Below are 20,447 nucleotides of genomic sequence, written 5' to 3'. Positions count from 1 at the left end.
GAATCTACATAAAAATTGTAGTTTCAGATCAGAATGGGAAAATAGAGGTTATTAAATAGCTTATACAAGGAAATATGTGGAAATGCTTTTTTCCCCAGCATCTTCACAATTAGGGGGAGTATTCTCTTTCTGTCAGTCATTTAAAATAAAATTGATACCCAATTTTCTATAAAGACTTGGAGTATGACAGAGAGAGTGCAAATTAATTTGGTTTTACTTTTCCTTTACAGGCATTTTGAAGTTTGGGCATTCTCTGCCTTCTAGTTATGCTGATGGTGCGGGTTTTGTGTAGTTTTATTTGTTTTTCTTTTTTTGGACTGTATTCCTTGTGTAGTATATATATGAAGGATCAGAATTAGGCAGTTCCCATTATCCTTGCCTCCATCCACTTATATCCAGATAAAAGTTAGATGGCTCAATGATTCAAATCAAAATAAAATTTATAAAAACACCAAACTATGAAACTTATAAAAGAAATCATAAGTAAACATGTTTATAATAATTTAAAATGGAAGCCCTAGTTTAATAAAGCAAAGTCCTGCCTAGGATGTGAGGAAATAAAGCACTCTAATAAACTTTTTTGGTAGAGTTAAATTCGTACACATTTCTTAGAAGGTAATCTGATACTAGTTCTCTAAATTAAAATGTATATACCTTACCCCTGCAATTTGAGCAACAGGAACTTACTTCATGGGTACATCTCAAACCAATTCACATGCACAAGATTGTTCAGAGTAGTATTTTGATAGCTAAGAATAGAAGCAGCTAACATGTATTTCAAGTACAGCTGCTAAAATATATATATTTTAAAGTATACGCATATAGAATTATTTTGAAAATAGAGACAAGTGTTAACTAGAAAATGATGTGATTCTTAATATCTTTATAAATTAAAAAAATAATAGTTGATTTCTAACTATGTGCATAGATCACAGGTTCTGACAGTGAGGTCTATAACATCTGGATTTTATGATTGACTACCATATCATATAGAGAATATGGAATATGGAGAAGTGCCAGTTTAGAGATTATAGGAGGGAGAGATAATGTTTTGTATTTTGGGGATTTGAGGTCCATCTGAAATATCCAGAAGTAAAAATTCAGAGATTAATTGGAAATTTGGATCTGGAGCTTAATAAAGAAAATTAAACTGTATATGTTTGTATATGTTTTATATATACACTTAAATATATGTGTATATATGAATGTGTGTATATATACATACTATATATGGTTATATAGTTATATGATATATAAATAGCTGAAAAGAATAAAAACGATTATGTGCATTTGCAAAATGTGTGGAATTCTTTATAGACTGATTTCAATGACAGCCTATTGAAAAGGATCTACCTAAAACAACCTTTTTGATGGAAAAAAATAGTTTAGAAAGCAAATTATTTTATATATCACTACTAATTAATGTTTTAAATCATATCAGTTAAATATTAACAAGGGATATTATGGTCAAAATAGTAAAAGCACTTTAAAAAATAATATATTATATATTAGGAAACAATGGTAACAATAATCACTGTTCTTCTAGTCTTAAAAGAACAGAAGACAATGTAACAAACTTTAAACTGTTGAAAGAAAAAAAAATGTAAGGCTGGGATTACACATACACCAAAATTACCCTTCAAGAATGAAGGCAAAATATATTTTCAAATGTTTCAGATGGAAATTTAGATCTCTAGGAAGGAATGAAGAGAAAGAGAAATGATAAACATGTAGGAGAGTATAAAAAATATAAAGCATAATTACCCAAAATTGGAAGCAGCCCAGTTGTCCATCCATAGACTAGATAGAAAAATAAAAACTGTGGTATATTTATACAACAGAACACAATCCTGTGATAAAAATGAATGAACTACTGATGCACATAAAAATGAGAGTCCAAAAACATTATGCCAAGTGAAAGAAGCCTTACACCAAAGATTACAAACTACATGATCCATTTCATATGAAATGCTAGAACAGACAAAATTAATTTCTAGGAGTGAAGTAGGAACTGACTGGGAGATTGGAGGAATGATGGAACTTTCTCAGGTGACAGTAATGTTCAACATTCTGAGGGTTTGGAGCACACAGGTATATATGTTTGTCAAAACTGATAAAATGATACCTTTAAGTTTTGTGGATTTTACTTGGCTTTACCTTTAAAAAGCCCATAAACAAATACTGAATTCTAGTGAACTATATGAACTATTAAGTGTTTATGGGTGAGGCCTAATGGTATTTGCAACTTATTTTGAAAGGCATCAAAAAATAAGAAGAATTAATTGATGGTTTGAGTAATGCATAGACAGACATGTGATAAAGTAAATATTATAAAATTACAAGTGAAGATTCTAGGTGTTGAATGTATGGGTGTCTATTGTACAGTTCTGTCAATTTTTCTACATGTTTGAAATATTTTATAATAAATATTTGAAAAAAAAGTTTGGTTTTGGAGCTCTTGTCTGGATTCAAATCTGGGCTTTAGAACTTTGTAACTGTGACCTTGAGCAAGGCACTTAACCTCTCCATGCCTCATTTTCCTCAACTGTAAAATGGGAATAATAAGAGTACTTACTTCATAGGGTAATATGAGCACTGAATGAGTTAATAAATATAAAGCACCTAGAACAGTGCTTGCCAGGTATTACACACTCAGTAAGTACTAGTTGTTATTTTTAATCCTTTAAAGCATAATACTTTTTTGTTTAACAATCTTTTTAATTAAAATTACTGCCTTATTTCTCCGAATTTATAACGAGAATATGCAAAATATAATTTAATTTCTTACTGATAGATCAAAGTAATAGTAGTATTCAATTACAATAATCAGCTGCAATACTGTGACATACTTAAATAATTTTTTTTTTTTTTTTTTTTTTTTTTTTTTTTTTGCGGTACGCGGGCCTCTCACTGTTGTAGCCTCCCCCAGACACGCAGGCCCCGGATGCGCAGGCTCAGAGGCCATGGCTCAAGGGCCCAGCCGCTCCGCAGCATGTGGGATCTTCCCGGACCGGAGTGTGAACCCGTGTCCCCTGCATCTGCAGGCGGACTCAACCACTGCGCCACCAGGGAAGCCCCTTAAATAATTTTTAAAACTCAAAGAGTTCTGCTTTTTACATTTTCTTCTGCTTTATTTATTTGTGTCTCATTTATAATCAGACTTTTGTTTTTGTTTTTTTGCGGTACGCGGGCCTCTCACTGTTGTGGCCTCTCCCGTTGCGGAGCACAGGCTCCGGACGCGCAGGCTCAGCGGTCATGGCTCACGGGCCCAGCCGCTCCGCGGCATGTGGGGTCTTCCCAGACCGGGGCACGAACCCGTGTCCCCTGCATCGGCAGGCGGACTCTCAACCACTGCGCCACCAGGGAAGCCCCAGACTTTTATTTATTTATTTATTTTCCACTATCTAAAACAGGATAGTTTATTGAAATTGAATAATATTAAAATCATTACTGCAATAATTACAGTGAAACCCACCTTTGCATTGCCTCAATTTTGTCCCACACATCCACCTTGATTCCCAGGAAAAAAAAAATTTTACATGTACTCAGTATATTGATTCCTTATAATTTACAATGTCATATCAGAGATACTTGGTAAGGACTGCAGTGATTGCCATGAAACTTGCTGAGAAGAGCATGCAGAGGCCTGATGTTTTGAGAAAATGCCTGGCATAGTTTTCTCATGGGCACAGGAGTCCTGGACAGGCATTGCAGGACCCAGGGACCTTCTGAGCCAAAGTGCAAGTTCATTCCACAAAGGGATCTATAAGGAGTTCCCCCCTTGAGAAGCTTTTGTTGATTGTCACATTTGTAAAATGTCCATGGTATCATCAGATTTTTAGATTTTATTTTTACTGCTTTCAAGTTTCTTGCTTCTATCTGCTTCTTCTTCTAACAACTGCCTCTAACTTGCTAAGTGTAAACACCATAATAATAGGCCATGAGTGGCAGTCCAAGACCTTCAATGAAAAAAAATAATCAACCATTATTTTCTTGTCCTGAGATATATCTTAAAGGGTTGAGATTGATGAATAATGACTCCCGGGTTAATAGGCAGAATGTACTTCTCTTAGATTCCAAGATTCCTGTCAGGTTTAGAAGAAGCTGATGATATTTCTTTATATTATAAGTATAATCCAAAACAAGTCACATTTATCACCTGACCATTTAAAGTCCCACAGGTAGAAATATTTCTACGTGGGAGGATTGATTGAAAGGCAGCTATCGGGACAGATCAAACATCTGATGAAAATAGCCATCGTACTCCTGTGGGTATATAAATTCTAGCCTCCAAAAACTGGCTCAGGCTTCACTCCATTTACTACATAACTAATATATATTCTTGGATTCTTCTTGTATTTGCATCTCTTTACTCCAGTGTGCTAACATTTTCTTTATTCCAACTCTTTTTCTTGCCCCTGAGATTGCTTTACTCTTTCTGACTTAAATGACTTTTGATTTTGGGCTCTTGTCTTTACATTTTCTGCAATTGTATTCTGCCCAGGGTTTAGCCAGTTTTGGCTAACGCTCCTCACTATGTGTGACTAACTTAGGATTGACCTACTTCGGGTCCCAGTTCTGGACTTTCTGGTGGCTTCAGATTTCCTGATTGCTCAACTCTATCCTTCCTGAGATGTCCTAACCCATCTGAGACCCCTTGGAACACATTACTGGAATATGCTATCTTGCAGAAAGTGGTTATAAAATAAGTGAGTTTCTCAAAAATATATTTATAATCATATACACTTATTTTTATTTATAATTCTATATTTTAGCATTTTAATTTCAGATATATTTTTAAAATATATATAAATATTGCAGTTTGATATATAATATAGGGCAATAAGTTTAACCATGGTTTTTGCTTTTGACATTCATTTATTTAGCAATCATTTGTGGAGCATATATTAAGTGTCAAGCACTGTGCTAGGTATCAGTGCTGGAAATAGTAATAAAACATAGTCACTGGATTTAAGGACAATGGGAGACAGACTTGTAAACAAATAAGAACCAAGTTATCTTGGTCATCTCTGAAAATTATTAAGTTTCAAGATCAACAGAGACTGAAATTAAAATCATTTCCAACACTGGTGGGCCTGGATTCTACAGTGTTAGATTTTCCCTCCTCTTCTTGAGGGAGGGAGCAGTCAGGACATTAAGATTCAGAATGACACGGTCAACATACACAATAGGATTAGAAGATCATAACCAGTGTCAGATAACAGAGTCTATCTGCATCTGATTGCAAATTTTCTAAGAACAATGAACAGGAAGCTTAGTGGCAGTTGAAATATTAGGAAGGGATGCAGATCACTGGGGATAGGATCCCAATGAGGGTCTCCCACCTGACTAACAAATGCCGCTATGACAGTGATAAAGACAGTAGAAAGCCAGGTTGCCAGGAACACAAAAGGTAAAGCTGATTCTGCCTTAAATAGTCCTACTTGAATCTTCTAAGACAACAAATATGTTGATTCCCTACTGGTGAGTCTGGGAAAGTGGTCTAACTCAACATTCCAAACCTCTCAATGTTCCCAGTTTCTCTAGATGTTCTCAAAACTTCTACTGCTTTGTGAAATTGGCCTCTAGGATTTCTGAATTATCCCTGTTACTCTGAAAAAAATGAACAAGTTTTAAAGGAGCCAGGATCTTCCTAGAATTGTATTTCTCATGAACCCAAGAATCTGTCAGATCTTTGGCCAAAAATTTCTGGCCAGTGGCCTCATTTTGGGTTAACAAGTGAAAGAAAAGTACTCTTTGCTACTTCCCATAGGAATGCAAAGGGGCTCTGTCACGCAACGAGATTCTACAAGTTATCTTCAGTCCTAATGTCCTTGATGCAACTGGTTCCCCTGAGATGTAAGACCTGATCTCAACATCTGTTTAAAAAATCCAGAACTGGAACTATACCTTGGAGCTCTTGGGGACCATTCACAAAGAGGTGACCTCCTTAAGCATCCTCTTAATCTGCAGAGAGACTGTGAGTTTTCTCAGACCTTCACTGTTGCCCAGCTTCTGAGCAGTGGAGCTAAGCTCATAGAACCACAAACCATTTCCTAAATCTTCAGTCAGATGGAAGAGCTCTGAACCAGTTGTCATAAAAGACCAACCATTAGCACCTACTCTGGCTCTGGGTTAGCTTGAGATGGGCACAAAACCTTCGACATTGTACTAGACCTTGGGCAGCTGACTAGATGTGATAGCGTCAAATCTGCAGTTTATGAATCCTGGGGCCTCTGAGAGGAGGGAGAAGGGAAGAGGGTGTGGCCCCCTGATCAATATCCTGGTACTGAGAGTTGTAGGGAAAGACAACCCTCTCAGTACACCTGATTTGAATTATACCAGCTCTTGACTGCATATTAGAAATCTCCTGGCACTAATGTTGAATATCTAGGAGTCAGCAGCCCAACCCAGACAGACAATTTCAGAGTATCTTGGGCTGGGGTCCCTTGGGATAAATCTAATGCAGCCTGCTAGACAGAAAGATTCCTTTGGCTAATAGCCATGTTTCATTCAACCACCTTCAAAAAGCAAGCAGAGACATCATTACATTTTCTTTCGTTGTTTCTCTTATCTGATATCCTAAGTATGAGAGACGAAGCTTATACCAGAATTGCAAATACTCGCTTTAGAATATCACTTCTCCAAAAGATCACATTCTTTTCACCTCTCTGGGCACCTTATCTCCCTCAGCTCTACAATTTTCCTTATTCCGTGGGTGCCTTGACCTTACCAGATGTTGCCATTCTGCCACAGAGGTTCTGGTGCAAAACAGGTCTAAAGTTTGAAATGAAAAATGCAACTGGGATATCCACCTTATCCTGTTGCTCCCAGTTCCCTCAAGATAATGAATCTAGCTTTTTCCTTCCACTCTTTCCTTTTGTTTCCAACCCACTCAATCTCATGGTTAAGTAGCATGACCATAAGTCACAGCATTCTGGGGGACAGTTTGGGTTTATGCCTGTTGCTGAGAATTAATTATTAACGGCATTCTCTTTCCTTTTCAAAAACCTCTGTGTTAGATGATGAATGACAGCCACTCAATCAGTGGGCCAGTGCTCGGCCTCTCTGTAGTTTAGTTTCTGGGAAGAGGCTGTGTGTATAGATAGCATTCTCTATCAGCAACTGCAGCTGTATTTCTTAGAGATGACGAAGGTCAGGGAAGAAAGGGGATGCCGGAAGTCGATGTTTTTCCTCTCCCTCTTTCTCCCATTCCTTATTGCTTCCCTTGCCCCTCAGTTTGATTCCCAGAGCACAGCCTGCCAGTAATGCAGTCAAACTGTGCAGATAGATTCTGCACATGTAGGAGGTGACTGCCCAGAGCAGTCACCACCTTCTCACTTTCATTTTTCGCACCTTAGGGAATTAAAACTACAGCATCTAAATAATCAACCTATATGCATTCTGGGAAGCTGGAGTTGATCTTAGATGTGAGAAACAGATGCTAGTGTAGCTTTGCCAAAGAGAATTATGAAATGTTCACTTATTATAACAGATAATAAATATTTATTCTCTTAATACATTTACCAAAAGGTTTGGGGTAGTATACAAAGGTGTAGGCCATAAAGCAAGATAATATAAGTTAAGAAAAATGAAGCAAAAATTAGGACAGTAGATCCATAGAGTAAGGATAACTTATCAAATGTCAATTTCACTCTGACAGGAAATAGGAAATAAAGGGTAAAATGACTTCTTACTTAGTTTCCAAGCTATTTTGAAACAATTATGCTCTCTATCGGACATGGACAATGCAACAAGCCTCTTGTACCAATTACATTCAGATAATTGCAAAAAAAAAAAGTAATGATAGTAATAACAAGGCTGATAAACATTTGGAGACTAGAAGGTACTGGATGCATAACTGACAGAGACAGAGCTAATGTGATGATTAACTGGAATCTATATTGTTGAGAATGTAGGAACCATACTGCTTTAGTGAAGTAACCAATTTAGATTATATTTTTGTTCATTGGAGCCTCTTGACTGCACTACATAGATATATTATGGCTTATATTTCATCTTATCCAATTCTGTAACGACTCACAGCTAAATTCTCTGATGCAAAGCCTTTTCACCAAGAGTTCTCTATAATTTTTTCTTCTCCAGGGTTTAGAACTCAAATGATATTTGATGTATTGCTTTTTTCTTATGAAGGATACAAAAATATTATAATTTTCTTTTAGGACGCATAAGGAAAGATGTCTCATGAAATTTTGAAAGATATAAATAAGATTAAAACAACCAATAATCTTAACAGTAAATCTCTAGAGACATACTTCAGACTCTTCTCAATGGATGCAGTCTTTGGCAGGCTAGGATATGGAAGTAATGGGCCCTCTCTCATAATTCAGGAAAGAGTGTAAATAAGTGCATTTTTTCTGAAGGACTGCTTGGCAATACTTCCTAAAATAAAGTTGCATGAACTCTTTCACCCTGCAATTAAACTGCCCTATGAATATTTTGCTAAAGTTTGAGTTCTGTGTTCATATGGAATGATTCTCCAAATAAATTATTTAGTGAAAAACAAAATGTTGAGAACAGCTTGCATTGCATTCAAAGAGCGGCTTTGAATAAAATGTTTTATGAGGATTATACACACAGTGGCCTATATGCTAGCACATGCATGGCGTTTTCCCTCTGAAAGGAAGTAAACTGCTATATCTAGACAGAGGGACTGAAAAGGTGTCAGAGGACTCTGTTGCTTTCTGGTTAGTATTTCTATACTACTTGAACATAATTTACCATGTATCTGTATTACTAAAATCCAAAAATAGAAAATTTACATACTGAAGGCTTGGGAATAAAGGACAGATTGACCAGAATAATGCCAATCCACCTGGAATTTTGCAGTGTCTGTTCCCCTTGACTTCAACCTACCTGGTTTTCTGCTTCTGGATTATTTTTTCACTTCAACTGCTTACTTCCTGTTTAGCTTTGATTATCTGACTCCTACACTTTTACTTCTCTCTGGTATACAGTTTATCTCACCTGGCTTAATTGACTTTTTCTCCTTTGTCCCTGGACCTGGATTCTGCCTGCAGCTGTGTTCTGCAACCAGGTCAGCCAATTTTGGCTTCTATATATCCACTTAATTCTGGACTCAACTCCCTCACTGTGACAATTTCAGCCAACATGTTCCTAGAATATGTCATTCTGCAGAAGAAAACTGTAAATTAATAATTTTCTCAAAAACATAAGTATGCATTGCCATTTTACTTTGATTTTATTCCTTAATAATTTTTTTATTCCAGGCATTCTTCTATATTCAAAAACTCAGAAAGTAGCCTTCGAAATAAACAAGTATCAGCAAAAATCCAAAGGGACAGGTGCTATCTCTCCCCAAGTAAAAAGTTATCCTTTGAGAACTGAACTCCCCCCAAATCTGGTAAACTCAAATTCTAGTGATGGTTCATTAACATAATCAGGATCTGAGGTCTTTGTGTCATATTTCTAGGGGGGAGGAGTTCATGTCACACATTCAGAGTAGTACGACTTATACTGAGGAGAAGAAATCTGGACAAGAGTGTCACGTGACAAAGTCTTAACACCTGGTCTCTTTTCACATTCATTTCGAAGAATGAGCCCAAGGAAAGGTCAGTTCATGTTTGAATGCTTTGACAAGATGCAGGATGGTAAGTGTCTATGGGAGATGGAGTCTCACTAGGGTGAACCATTATGACTGGCAATGGAGGCAGAGAAGGCTTCTAGAACATGAAGGAAAGTTGCCTGGGTTTTAAGTATGCCCACTTGAGCTTCCCTATGGCAACCTCATGGTTCACAAATAGGGTCGCTTGTTTCTATGGATATGATAATAACTTCCAAGCTGTGCCTGTCCAGCCCACCAAAATAAGCATGTTGGGGAAAGGCCAGAATCTTTCCAGAACTAACTATTCTTGTGACCCAAGTCAGTCAGACCCTTGACCAGAGGAATCTGGCCAGGAGCCATTTAAGAGCTCAAGACGGAGGAATGTATTCTTGCCTCTGCTAGAGTAACACAAAAGGGAGCTTGTTATGCATGTAACTTCTATACTCATCAGCAATCCTGAGACCTTCTGGCCTATGGCTTTAGACGACACTGAATCTGTGGAATGCTAAATTTAAAAAAAATTCCGGGACTGGCATATTCACTGGAACCCTAGACGCCTCTCAGAATTGGCTATTTACCTCTGCTCCCGATCATCTAAACAGTTGGTCTGTTTTTCCAGGATCTACTTGTACCACCCCCAAAACTACTCTAGCTTTTCAAATGTGGAACTAAATACACAGACACCAGGTTTTTCTCAAATTGGAGAGTAAGAGCAACTAGAGAGGAGCCTTTAAACATATTAGGGTGAGGCAGGATATGGACCAGTGCCAAAATTATAGCCTATAATTAGGTTCTTAGACCATGCAGCCTCTGGGAGAACTCAGAGAATGAGAAGCTGGTGGATGGGAAGCCTCACTCTGGCATTTAAAGCAGAAGGGAAGGAATATTCCATTCAACACTATATATTCAACCAGGGACTATGGCCCTCAAATCAGCATCCTTTTACGTTCCAGTTTAAAACCAAGTGCCCTGGACTAATCTCTGACTTTTAAAATCAGAATTTCCTTGGGTGGGGCTTCAACATTTTCATCAAGCTCCTGTTTGATGCTCATACAGTCAGTCTGGCACCTGGCTGTCACCACAATCAAAACTGTCAACAAAGTTGGCTATCCTCAGTCAGCAAAAGCTGAGTCAATCCAGTCAGAAGTGCTGTGTATACAACAGGGATATCTGTTAGCCAGACACGGGGGTTCCCCTATCAGCATAGCGCATGACCAGAATAAGCCTGGTTTATAAATAACAATAAATGAACAAACACATGGAAATCATGATCCCAGCTGGGCAAAGAGATACAGACGAGCTAAAGAAACATCCCTAGAAGCTCTCCAATGAAAACTTTCTCTTCAGCCTTAAAGGTTTCCTTTTTCAGTGTTGCAGAGGTGAGACCTTGCTTGCATGGCCTTGGTTAGCCCACATTAATAGAAGAGAAGGGGACCAACTCAGGGAAAAATGAGATCTGTCCATACAAGTTAGTGTCATATGATGGTGGGTGACTGTGCATTGCTGATAGCTAGTCAGGGTGGGCAGAGTTTACAGATGTCCTCTTACAATGGACCAGTCACAATATGGGTTAGTAGAAATAATGGGACCAGACTTCCAGGTATCAAGACTGTCTCTTTTATGCTAATGCCTCTACCATAAGCTTTCAAGACAGAGTCTATGGTGGTAAGTTTAGGGTTGTGGGTCAGTCTCTGAATACCCCAGTTGTGTTACAGATACTGTCATAATGAGATCTAGGCCTGGGGCATATTGGGATACTTCTTCCCTAAGTGAGGGATTGAGCACAATACTGTTGTTTCCATTTTCAGTGTGCTTTAGACCTGTATTCATCCTACCTGTGCAAAATTAGTGGGAGTGTAAATCAACTACCCTCCCAGAGCCTTTCCCACAGGAGGCTGTGAGACAGAATGCCCAGTTCCTAGGTGCTTAGCTCTTCGGCCCCCTCTGCAGTAGAGACTGACACACAGCAACATGTGTATCATGTCCTTTGGAATCTGTTGGTTCCTTTTCCTGAGCCTACATCCAATTTTAGGTTCTTCTCTTATTGCTTTATATACATTAATGGTAAAAAGGGAGCTCACAGTACCTGTCCTCTCAGTGCAGAATTTTAATAAATCCCAGAAGACAAGAGTAGCATATTTATGCCTAAACTTTGATTTCTCCTATGTTAATTAGTGGATCAAATAAATTCAGCAATATCCAATATACTGATGGTTTCATCCCAAGGAAGTAAGAGCATATACCTAAAACAAAATTTAAAACTAAAAAGAGAAAGAGAGTAAAGTATATCTTGAGAATATTCAAAAGGCTTAAATATGAATTGTTAACCAAAGTACACAATTTTGTGAGGATGGAGGCTCACAGGTTAGAATATATTTTAAATTGTACTGGTGGCAGTAGATCATGACATGGATTTGAATTTCACTTCCTCTAGTGCGTTCTAGTGAGGTCTGTCAAGACCTCTTTTATTCTTATAATGAAGTGGACTTTAAATGAGAGCTAGAGAGTGAAGTGGATAAAAATACAGAACAATTCCTTATATAAGCAATAGTTACACATGGTATTACCTTTACAAAATCCTTCATGTAATCTCTGTCATTTGGTCCTTGTCAGGATCTGTAAGTTTTTTATGTCATTTACAGATAAGAAAAATAAAGCTTAATCAAAAGTTCAATAACTGCAATTTCACAAAAACAGAAATCATTTTATCATATAAAATTCAAAGTTTTCTTCATTGGAATTCCAGCTCATCATTGATTAGCCAGGTACCATCATCAAATTATTCCTCATGGGCCTTATCTTCTTTACTTGTAAAACTAGAGGCTGGATTATAGAAACTTTAATTAGGGCTGGTTATAGCAGGTATGGTGCTCAGGACTCTGTTTATCATAGGGCCCAGCTTCCTTATATCTTGCTATAGAGTACCCAATAGCCAGGAAAAAAATATCCACAAAAAGCACCACCCAAACTCCTCCTCATTTGAAGAAATTTTTCTGGCCAGTATCCAAACTTGACTCCATCATTTCCATTAATGAAAGGAACCCATCAGTGTGTCATTCCACATGTGTTCATCATTTGTCCTTCTTAGACCGATATCCTAAGTATTGGAAGCAACATAAAACTACAGTCACAATGAATACATCATCATCACTTTTAAAAGAAAACCTTCAGAAGGTATGCATATTACAGAACTAAACAATGGAAAAACAAAAACAAAAACCTGTTGATCCAAACAATACCAAAATGCCCAACTGTTTAAACTGGCACACCATTTCCCATCACATCTGTGCCGCTAATTTTATCTGTTGATTCTTACATGAAAAGCATCAATCTGTAAATCACTAAGTTACTTGGCGTAGAAGATAAGATTCCTTAGAAGAAGTATACTCCATCTTGCATAAGCTTTTATTCCTTCTGTTCTATCATTGTGTCATGTAACCTAAAAGTCATTGCCATATAGAGTTTTTAGAAATTTTACACTAACAGAGCATCTTGCTTTCATAAGCTTACCTGGTGGGATGAGAAAACTGACCACACATACATGCAGTGCAGAGCAAACATTCACAGACAGTTGCTGCTCTTGAAGTAGCTCTCTTAATTCAAGTCCAGAATCTCCTACTGGGGACCCTAAGGGTGTGTATGGGGTGAGGCAGGCAGGGTGGGTGGGAAAGGCTGGCAGCAGGTGACAGCTATCACCATCCCAGGACTGCGCACTCAGCAAGAAAAAGGCACTTACTTGCTACCATGTGACGGGTCTCCACCAGCACCTAAAGGGAAGCTGGGCTTCCTTGCAGCCCCTTTCTCCTCCTGGGCTTCTCTTTCCTCCAGGATCTCTGGTCTCCTGAGCTCTGGTTGCTCAGCAGCTGTTGCTAGGCTGGCGTCGGCCCTCACCAGCGGATGCCACCCAGGCCACGACAGCTCAGCAGTAAACGGACCCCACCGAATTGTCGGCTGGAAAGAGTTTCTGGGGCGGCTGCTCAGCCGCTGACCCAAACACCCCTCCTGCCCAGGTGCGCAGTGGAGCTCCGCCCGCCGCCTGGAAGCTATTTCTGAGTCCTTCTCACTCCTCCCTCCCCTCTCCCAGCCACGCCACCCTGTCCCCCGCCCTCCTCCCCAGGATGGTGCGCGACTTCGGCCTCCAGACCGGGCGTGGGCGGGGTGATGTTGACAGAGACAGCGGCGGCTGCGGTGTCCCCTCTACTAGCTGCCTGGGAAGGGAGGGGGCGAGAGGAGCGGGATGGGGGAGGAGGGGAGCGGGGAGAGGACTGCAGGAGCGGGAAGGAATGGAGAATAGAGGAAGAGCGGGGATGCAGATGGGATGCAGCTGGGGGTGGGGGAAGAGTCGTAAACAGGAGGGACAGGAGCGGGAGAGGAAGAGAAGAAGGCAGCAAACTCAGGTCTTTAGGTCTAGGAGCTCGCTCTCCCTCCTTGCCTAGTTGCCCCCATGGAGGCCGTGAGAGGCAATTATTAGCCTGCAGCATTCAAATCTGGACAGTGTTGTAGGTGCGTGTGTGTGGGTGTGTGGGTGTGTGTGGGGGGGTGCAGATGTTTAGGAAAGAATGGATTGGAGCCACTATACCTTCTCACTCGGGATTTCTTTCCCACTCTGGCGATTTGAGACACAAAGACAGAGGAACAGTTATGCATATCTTGGAAAACTAGTGCACGACAGGGTGGTTTGGGAGTGAAAGAAGGAAGTGTTTGACCTTCTTTCCCAAAGGGAGTTTGGAAAATTTTGTTACATCATAGAACATTCATTTTATAACCCGATTCTGTTCAGAAATAAGGATCCCTGGGCTTCCCTGATGGCGCAGTGGTTGAGAGTCCGCCTGCCGATGCAGGGGACACGGACGGGTTCGTGCCCCGGTCCGGGAAGATCCCACATGCCGCGGAGCGGCTGGGCCCGTGAGCCATGGCCGCTGAGCCTGCGCGTCCAGAGCCTGTGCTCCGCAACGGGAGAGACCACAACAGTGAGAGGCCCGCGCACCGCAAAAAAAAAAAAAAAAAAAAAAAGGATCCCTACAACACATGTCAGAAAGACAATAAAAATGAGGAAAAGGGAAAAGAAATCATGTATATTTATAAAAGGCTCAAATTTTACATTCCAAGGCATCGGACAGAAGAATAAAGTAGAACTAAGCTAACATTAGTTCTGTGCAAACCATGTCAGAAACAGCATGTTTCATCCATGATTCACAGAAAAGGTCGTTACATGTATTTTGTTTGTTTGTTTAAATCATAACATTTGTTATGAAAAATTTCAAATATATACAAAAATACAAAGAAACTATAATAAACTCCTATGTACTCATCACTCAGCCTCAACTATTGTCAACATGTAGCCAATTTTATTTTGTCTATACCCACCCTCTCACCTTGGGTTAATTTAAAACTAGTTCAGATATATCATTTTATCCAAAAAAAAAAAAAATCAGCATATATGTCTCTGAATGATAAGAACTTCTAAAAAATACAACCCAATTCAATTATCATACCTAAAAATTAATAATCGTTATTTTGTAGTCAAACATCCGCTTGATCTATTTTTTTAATAAATTTATTTATTTATTTATATTTTTGGCTGTGCTGTGTCTTCACTGCTGTGCGCGCGCTTTCTCTAGTTGCGGCGAGCGGGGGCTACTCTTTGTTGTGGTTCACGGGCTTCTCATTGTGGTGGCTTCTCTTTGTTGCAGAGCATGGGCTCTAGGCGCACAGGCTTCAGTAGCTGTGGCACGCAGGCTCAGTAGTTGTGGCTCACAGGCTCTAGAGAGCAGGCTCAGTAGCTGTGGTGCACGGGCTTAGTTACTCCGCAGCATGTGGGATCTTCCTAGACCAGGGCTCGAACCTGTGTCCCCTGCATTGGCAAGCAGACTCTTAACTACTGCGCTACCAGAGAAGCCCCTCCTTGATCTATTTTTAATAGACAGTGTGTGGATTTCCAGCTTCTCTTGCTCACACTTTGAGGTAACCCTACAAGTGGATTGTCTATTGCATTGGACTTTTCTTGGAGCATTCCTTCATACCCAGTAAAATTCTATGCATCTTTCTGTACAAACATAATAGAAATAACATAATATAAAGTTAACAAACTTAAAAATATCAAATATTTTAAAGTTTAAATAAGATATCTGACATAAATAAAGAGAAATTCTGCTTTGTATAATGAACAAATATAACAGGCAACTAATCCCAAGACATTGTGCAAACCAAAAATAGAAACAAGTGGTAAATGGAAGGGAAACCAATGATATTGGATTTACCTTCTGAGTTGGACAATAATTTTTTGTTGTTTTTATTCTGGAGCAAATATTTTGTCACTACTATTAGATAATATTACTAAATTAATCTGACAAATTTTAGCAATTATTATGATCCTAATAAGAGCGTATGAGACCCTTTTGGGTTGCCCGGCTGGGGAAGTGTGTGGGTAGGAGGGGTCACTTGCTGTTTGTTTTCCATGCTTCTGCCTTAAGAACCTTATAATCATATATTTTAAGCTGTGTTTCCTAAGTATGTACCCAGGAGGCAGAAGCTCTAGACCTGCTTGCTCTACCTCATCAAGAGAAACCTTTTCTATCACACTACACTTGAACCAGATAAGCCCCTGGAGGAATTATTTCCCTTGCAGCCTGCTTAAGTAGAGGTTGTTTATTTCTAACCTCAAATATATCAGTGTCAGGTGTGTGGACGGGTCTGGTGTTTTGATTCTGACTCCATATCACCACATCAGAGGTCAGTAAAACCTTAAAACAATTCTCCCAAAATACAAACAAATCAAAACATACCTTCTTTGAACATATGTCCACTAGCTGTATCATCCTTTCCTTCCACTGGTCTAGCATTCATCTTCTGACTTTATAAATATTCTTATTTATTAAGGATTTATTTTCTGGTCGACAGTCTTCCCTTCCATCTGGACTCTTACAACTTTCTACTTTCTACTCTTAACAACTTTCTCATCCATTTGGATACTGATAAGCATTTCAGTAGCCTAGTTTCTACTTTCCTCCCTAACAGATGATTTTTTTCCACTCTACCTCAGCTGCTAATTCCCACACTCACATTTTGAATCTTGTCATAGCTAGCAACTGCTTGTTTTTCTCTGTAACGTTTACCTGACCTGCTAAACGTCAGTTGTTCTTTTTTTTTTTTCTGTCTTGTACCACCAGAATGCATGCTACATGACAAGGGAGACTTGTTTATCCCCTGTTATAAGGTGCTTAGAACAGAGGTTGTAATATAGTAGGTACCCAGTAAATTTGTTAAAGGAATGAACACCAAGCATGCCCCCAGTCCACTGTGTGCTTCTTGGAAGAATGTGGTGATTCACCATAGAAACAGATCATAGGGGGCTTCCCTGGTAGCGCAGTGGTTGAGAATCTGCCTGTTAATGCAGGGGACACGGGTTCGAGCCCTGGTCTGGGAGGATCTCACATGCCGCGGAGCAACTAGGCCCGTGAGCCACAACTACTGAGCCTGCGCGTCTGGAGCCTGTGCTCCACAACAAGAGAGGCCGCAATAGTGAGGCTCGCGCACTGCGATGAAGAGTGGACCCCGCTTGCCACTACTAGAGAAAGCCCTTGCACAGAAACGAAGACCCAACACAGCAAAAATAAATAAATAAATTAATTAACTCCTACCCCCAACATCTTCTAAAAAAAAAAAGAAACAGATCATAGGGCACATGTAATATGAAGAACATGAAAATTGTTTGTTGATCTGCTTTTATTCTGCTTCATCTATGATACTTATATACTTTAATGCTTCTGTATACACAGATGTGAAAATTTCCTCTGGCTGCAGAATCTTGATACAAAGCACAGGTCTGTCTGAAAAGAAGTGGTACAAATAAGAAAGTCCAATTTTGTCTATGGGGAATGCCAAGGCACTCAGCGAAATAAAACACTCAGCATTAAAACAAAACAAGAAACAACAAAAAAACTATAACCTTATTCTACAATACTAAGAAATAGACATTGGTGTGGGATCGTTGTCAAAATCCAGGCCTAGATATTTTTAAGGATGAATATAAAATAAAATGTATTGTAGAAACATGTTTCTGAATCACTTGAATTTTATGATTTTTAAGACTTCATATTGGGACGTCCCTGGTGGTGGAGTGGTTGAGAATCCACCTGCTAATGCAGGGGACACAGGTTCGAGCCCTGGTCCAGGAAGATACCACATGCTGTGGAGGAACTAAGCCCGTGTGCCACAACTACTGAGCCTGCGCTCTGGAGCCTGCAAGCCACAACTACTGAGCCCGCGTGCCACAACTACTGAAGCCCGTGCACCTAGAGCCCACGTTCTGCAACAAGAGAAGCCACTGCAGTGAAAAGTCCGCGCAACGCAACAAAGAGTAGCCCCTGCTCGCTCCAACTAGAGAAAGCCCATGCACAGCAACGAAGACCCAACACAGCCAAAACTAAATAAATAAATAAATTAATAAAAAGAGTAAATCCTAAGAGTTCTCATCACAAGGAAAAAAAAATTTTTTTAAAGACCATATCTTCTTTAGCAAATGCTAGTTAACTTTCCACATGTCATGTATAATATCACAGGCAAATGCTTATGATCCTTTTTGTCTTAGTCAGTTAGGGCTGCTAACTGGTGGCTTATAAATAACCGAAACTTGGTGGTTTATAAATAACAGAAAATTATTTCTCACAATTTTGGCGGCTGGAAGGTGACAGCATAGTCAGGTTGTGGTGAGAGCCCTCTTCTGGATTGCAGATTGCAGGGTTATCGTTGTATCTTCCCATGGTGAAGAACTGAGAGAAGAAGAAAAGTCTCTTATGATTCTTATAAAGTCACTAAACCCATTCATGAGGGCTCCACCCTTATGACCTCATCTAATCCTAATCGCTTCCCAAAGGCCCTGTCTCCTAATGCTATCACATTGGGGAGTAGGGTTTCAACATATGATTTTTTTTTTTTTTTGGAGGAGGACACGAACATTCCATCAATAATACTTTCTTTTCAGTTTTTATCATCCTCACCTACCTACATCAAAACAGTACTTCAGGGACTTCCCTGGTGGTGCAGTGGTTAAGAACCTGCCTGCCAATGCAGGGGACACGGGTTTGATCCCTGGTCTGGGAAGATCCCACATGCCATGGAGCAACTAAGCCTGTGCTCCACAACTACTGAGCCTGTGATCTAGAGCCCATGAGCCACAACTACTGAGCTGCACAACACAACTACTGAAGCCCACATGCCCTAGAGCCCACGTGCTGTAACTACTGAGCCCGTGTGCTGCAACTACTGAAGCCTGTGAGCCTAGAGCCCGTGCTCTGCAACAAGAAAAGCCACCGCAATGAGAATCCTGTGCACTGCAAAGAAGAGAAGCCCCCACTCGCCGCACTAGAGAAAGCCCATGAGCAGCAACGAAGACCAATGCAGCCAGAAAAAAAAAGACAGTGCTGCAAATCCAATATCAGTTTCTTATCATTATTTTTATTTGTATAGTATTCTACTTATGGTTCTGACTATATGTTTGAATTACCTAGAACTGTTCCAAGAAAACCTTGCCACAGTCTTCAATTCTGTCCCAAGTTCCAGAACTATAAGAATTTGGACAGTGAATAAAACTGTAAAAAGTTGTTTAAACAGTTGCAGAGGAACCAAATAAATGTCTTGATTCTTAAGGATTCTCAGAATTGAAGGAACAGGCCATACATGGTAAGAGTCAATTGCGGTCCTCTATAAAAAAGTGGACAAAAATTCTTTTAGAGCTTTAATTATCAGTTGATAAATTACTAAACCAGTTCCAATTTCTCAGATACCCTGGAATATATGCATATGTACATAATGTCCCAGTTTGACTCTTCCCCAAAATATTCCAAAGGTAGGCATAGTCAACAAAGACTATCAGTGAAAAGCCAAATTAAATATAGGAAATCAGCAAGGAAACATACATCAAACTTCTCATTTGGAAAACACATTCATATAGTATAAGGTGGACCCTTTTGTGCCTATATTTATTTCATAGTTTTCTGTGGTACCAAGAATCAGTTTAGACAAATCATAGACACATCTGGAGTTTGTGTTCAAAATGTTCCTGATCACAATGCATTGCATTTTGCAATTTTGAATCCAACATTCATCTATCAAGTAATTTCTAACCAGTCTTGGCAGAAATCCAGAATATTTTCAAGTGAAATAATAAAACACAAAACAGAGAAAAATACAAAATCACAATTTGTTGTCATTTATCTGAATGTTCCATTATAATTTGTGTGCCCACATGTGAAACAGTTGAACATATGCATGCCATATGTAAAAGTAGGATTTGACTGCTGTAACAAAAAGCTAAAAAAATTGTAGCTTAAGCATGGTAGAAATTTATTTCTCTCAAACCTAATAACCTAGGCATAAGGAGTTCAGGGCTACAAAATATCACCAAATCAGCCTCTTTCAATTTTGTTGATCTGCCATCTCTACTGTATTATACAATTGTTTGCATGATTCAAGATGGCTCACCAACACATTTGTAGTCCTGGTAGCAGTAAAAGGGAATAGAGAAAATGGAGTTCATGCCCATTCCATAAAGGTTACAATCCAAAAGTTTTACTTTACACATTCTTGAGTTCATATCGTGTTGGCCAAAACTTAACCCCATAGACACAACTGGCTGCAAGGAAGGCTGGGGAATGTCGAGTTTATTCTGATGTCTATTCTGTGAGCCAAAAGTTGAGGTTTCTACTAATGTAGAAAAGTAAGAATGAATATTGGGGGATGATCAGCAACTTCTGCCATGCCCTGTCTGCATCTGCAATTGACATTCTAATTAGACTGGATGCCCTCACCACACAGCAAATTAGAAGAAAAATGTGTAACTTCTAAAGATTTAAGAACTTAC

At 39.4% G+C, this 20,447-nt stretch overlaps 1 protein-coding gene across 4 annotated transcripts in view; it reads right to left on the bottom strand.

Moving 5' to 3' along the window:
* SCN7A (sodium voltage-gated channel alpha subunit 7) overlaps positions 1-13,634 on the bottom strand; it is an 87,008-nt gene extending 73,374 nt beyond the window's left edge. For all 4 annotated transcript variants that reach the window (XM_060302315.1, XM_060302319.1, XM_060302318.1 and 1 more), the window contains exon 1: positions 13,323-13,634. In XM_060302315.1, coding sequence (XP_060158298.1) covers positions 13,323-13,332 — 10 coding nt within the window. In that variant the 5' untranslated portion in view covers positions 13,333-13,634. The remainder of the gene's footprint in view (positions 1-13,322) is intronic.
* Between the last annotated feature and the right edge of the window lie 6,813 nt (positions 13,635-20,447).

This window comes from Globicephala melas, chromosome 7, assembly GCF_963455315.2.
Source record: "Globicephala melas chromosome 7, mGloMel1.2, whole genome shotgun sequence".
In the NCBI taxonomy this organism is placed as follows: domain Eukaryota; kingdom Metazoa; phylum Chordata; class Mammalia; order Artiodactyla; family Delphinidae; genus Globicephala; species Globicephala melas.
This window is presented reverse-complemented; position numbering and strand designations above follow the sequence as displayed.